Below are 4,192 nucleotides of genomic sequence, written 5' to 3' on the forward strand. Positions count from 1 at the left end.
AGAAACAGTTTCTGTAATCAAAACATCTGTACGAGTGTGTGTGGGAAAATCAGAGGAGGGCGCTGTTGAGACATTTTTCTGTACCAAGGAGTTCCCACTAAATTCTAAGAATGGCTCATATGAGTTGTAATTATTTTATCGCTTTTAAGATAAAAAATTATAAAGAAATAAATATATGTTAAATCAATTGTAAAACTGACATTATTTTGAATTAAAAACTTAAATGTGATTTGTTGAAAAAAAGTTTAAAGCAAGGCAAATCAAATTACAGGTCAAATGGATGCAGTTTTACTGGTTCACAGATGGATGCATCTCATGAAAACTTTTGTTTTAACAAAAAGAAAATTATTTTTTTAAATTTATTTGCAGTGATATAGTCTTAGTGACTGATGCATATAGGAATATAAGTGTGAGAAATTAAGGATAACATTTATTATTATTATTATTTTTTTTTTTACAGCGTGTGATTGTGAGTTTGTGTGAGCGCGTGAAATAGAGGAAGATGAGGAGGACAGCATAGCAGAGGAGAGAAAAGAAGACACCACCCAACTCTATCGGGAAAGGGAGGCGGTGCTTGCAGAGGAGGCTGAGGAGGAGATCAGCACCACGGACAGCTCCCTGTTCAGAGCTGCAGCGGCTCTTCGGACTTTTTGGCTCCAAGAATATTGATTAAAAAAAAACAACAACACATGGATTTCGATTTTTACATTATTTAGGAGAGCAACGAATATATATTTGTTTGACTGTAAAGACAAAACACATTCAGAATCAGCTACGAAGTTTCCCTTCACCCCAAGCCTTTTTTTTTCTTCTGCTCTTTGGACTATAACCTAAAAATAAGTTGACTTCCTTCGTGTTTGTGAGAAGCTTTATTTTCTTTGTTGGAAGATACTACTGGGAACAAAAGATAAGCATGCAAGGAATGTTTTTCTTTTTTCAGCCAATGCATTAAGGCTTCTCTCAGCAATTTTCCCCAAAGGCTGTAAAGAGTCGCTAATGTGAGCCTCTAATTCAGCTCTCCACTCTAACACAGCACCGACTCCTCTTTCCTCCACCAAAGTCACCCACCAGGCGCGCTGCACACTCAGCAATGGATAAACGAACCTAGAGGGTCGCTGATTTAACGTCAATGGAAGAAAAACGAAAAAGAAGATCGCTCTGAGATGAAGTTGGAGACTCTGCCACCAAATAAAGGAGGACGCTTCTTTTGACACCACTTATTTTTATTTTTTTCCCCATCATTTTCAGAGAAAATAAAAAAGAATGGCGCTGAGTGGAAACTGCAGGACTAATCCCAAAGACCTGCAATCTTCAGTCCAGAACAGTTTTCCAGATGTTGTTGAGCTGAACGTAGGGGGACAGGTTTATTATACCCGCCACTCCACTTTGGTGGGGACCCCGAATTCGCTGCTCGGTAAACTGTTCTCCTCCAAAAAAGAGGCATCGAACGATTTGGCAAGAGACCCCAAGGGTCGGTACTTCATCGACAGGGATGGGTTTTTATTCCGATATGTGCTGGACTACCTCCGAGACAAGCAGGTCGTCCTCCCGGACCACTTCCCTGAGAAAGGGAGGCTCCGGAAAGAGGCAGAGTACTTTCAGCTCCCAGACCTGGTGAAACTTCTGACCCCGGAGGACATCAAGCACAGCCCGGACGACTTTTTCCACAGCGACCACGAAGACGGTTCCCAGGGTAGTGACCACAGACAGTGTCCACCCCCCTCTCTGGTCCCCGCGGACAGGAAGAGCGGCTTCATCACAGTGGGGTACCGGGGGTCATGCACCATGGGGCGCGAGAGCCAGAGCGACGCCAAATTCAGGAGAGTACCTCGGATACTGATCTGTGGCAGGGTGGCTTTGGCCAAAGAGGTGTTCGGGGAAACGCTAAACGAGAGCAGGGACCCGGACAGAACCCCGGAGCGGTACACCTCCCGGTTTTATCTCAAGTTCAAGCACCTGGAGAGAGCTTTTGACATGCTGTCAGAGTGCGGCTTCCAGATGGTAGCCTGCAACTCCTCAGTCACAGCATCGTTTGTCAACCAGCACACAGAAGACAAGATCTGGTCCAGCTACACTGAATATGTCTTTTACCGTAAGTGGGGATGTTTTTTCTTTTTGCTTTTTGTCTGTTTTAATGTTCTGCAGAGGGCAGTGGCGGAGCAAGGTTGAATGGGGCCCTGGGTGGGCTTTAATTTTTGAGGGTGGTACTTCCAGTTGGCCCATCAAACCTGGATAAAGTCTAAACCCAGCTGCTGCTTAGAAGGCTTCCAGGCCACCATGTGGACCCTAAGGCTTTATCAATCTATAACACAAACTATAGATGTAAAGGCATGAGGTGAAATACACTATGAGTTTAAACAAATAACACATTTAAAATGTGTTATTTTATATCATATATATTGTATATTTAGATCTATAAAGGGATATATGGGGTTAAACAGAAGTGATTTATCATTTAGGGGATTTTCACAGTTTAATTATGTTAGCAGTTATACAATAAATTTCTAGTTAAAACATATTTTTATGTTAGAGTACTTGAGGCCAATTTCTTGCACACAGTGACTGGAGACTATTCATCAGATGATTTCAAGTTTTCTGCATATACTAATTTGAACAAACAATTAATTTGGACCCTTGTCTTTCATACATGCAGCACATTAGTCATGACATGACTTCTAAAGCAGAAAAAGTCAGAAAAATGTATATTTAATAATTTCTATATCCACTTAATCCTTATATAGTCTCTGAAAGAATGGAGCCCTACACGCACACACAGAACATTTTTGAAATTACCAGCTAAGCAAAGGGAAAGCATTTCTTCATACAGACTCCATGCAGAAAGGTCCAGAGCAGGATACAATCCTATACATTCACCCTAAAAAGCAAAAACAATTCCAGAACATTGTGCAAATGTTCAACAAATAGTTTAAAATTCTCTCAGTCTTACAAAACACATTCAGAGTTGGAAGGTGGGGCTTTAACAGAAAGTGTGACACTGTATAAAATCATGCCTGGGGCTTCATACCATCCTAGGCAGCTCCACCAATGACCACTAGGAGGTGTACCTGATTTGCCTTGTGATTCGATAAAAAGAAACATTTTATAATATCTGGTTGTTAGAGAAGCCTTTTTGAGTCAAAATGCTGAAATTAATATGATTTATTTTGTGACTTTGTGGAAAACCATGTTAATCTCTTATAAGAGATTTGGGCATACAAATGTCTTACACGTTAATGGCTTAGTGACCTTAGGGTGTGTCTTGTAGGCTGCGGGCATGCAGAATATATTTTCACGCTTGGTTGGAGTCTGAAGTTTGTTGTCTGAGCAGTGTGGAACAAAACCAATTAGGGATCACCTCTCATAATTGAGGTTAAAGCAAGACGTTGTTATCACTCAGTGGAAGCAGCAAACACTTAACCGACAGGCTAATTTCAGTTTTAATCTCAGACCTATTACAGCATGTTGCACTATTCCTCTGCCTTTTTTTTTTGTAAGAGTTTATATTTCACAAGATTTAACCAGATTTTAATCAGTTTCCCTCAGAGCTGTGGGCTGTCAGAGGCGTGATCTGTCAGTGGCTCTGCCTTTTCTCATCACTGTGCAATTTGCTTCTCCCCTTCTCTCTCTTTTACTCAGAAAGCACTTCCTTTCAACTACTTGAACTTCCTTCTGCCTCTGCTATGGCTATCCTTCCAATTCTCCATCTGTGCGCTCTCTAGCTGCTTTATAGGAGTCCTGTGGAGGAGGGTGTAGAAAAGAAGTCATCATGGGTTTGTTAGTGGCTCTTGTAAGATTTTATGGACCCACAAAATGTCCATATTCCTTAATATAGCAGTAAATGACTAAGTTTAAAATTTTTCGTGAGTTTGTGGCACTGGTATTAAGAACAAAGACAACATTTTCGCTTGAATCCAAAGAGGTTTTAGCAGTGAGCAAGTTTAAAAACTAAAAAGGAAAACTAACTTAGGAGAAACCTACATTAAAAGGAATTGGATGATGTCATAAATGAGCAAATGGATTTTTTTTTTCTTCCCACAATGAAAAAAGATGTTGTTTTCTTTCGACATGGAAAACACAATGCATTAAACACACAGACACAAGTATGAGGTGCCCCCAGGGACATAAATCAGAATTAACTTGCATATACACATATTAAATTACACTCTTCCATATAATATACTGAAAACCTCAC

The 4,192-nt window shown here is 40.4% G+C and overlaps 1 protein-coding gene across 1 annotated transcript in view; it reads left to right on the top strand.

Moving 5' to 3' along the window:
* Window positions 1-625: 625 nt before the first annotated feature.
* kctd16 (potassium channel tetramerization domain containing 16) overlaps window positions 626-4,192 on the top strand; it is a 127,543-nt gene continuing 123,976 nt past the window's right edge. Inside the window, exon 1 of the mRNA XM_015389861.1 lies at window positions 626-2,092. Coding sequence (XP_015245347.1) covers window positions 1,264-2,092 — 829 coding nt within the window. The 5' untranslated portion in view covers window positions 626-1,263. The remainder of the gene's footprint in view (window positions 2,093-4,192) is intronic.

The sequence above is a fragment of the Cyprinodon variegatus genome, unplaced genomic scaffold, assembly GCF_000732505.1.
Source record: "Cyprinodon variegatus isolate N-32 unplaced genomic scaffold, C_variegatus-1.0 Scaffold478, whole genome shotgun sequence".
Lineage (NCBI taxonomy): Eukaryota > Metazoa > Chordata > Actinopteri > Cyprinodontiformes > Cyprinodontidae > Cyprinodon > Cyprinodon variegatus.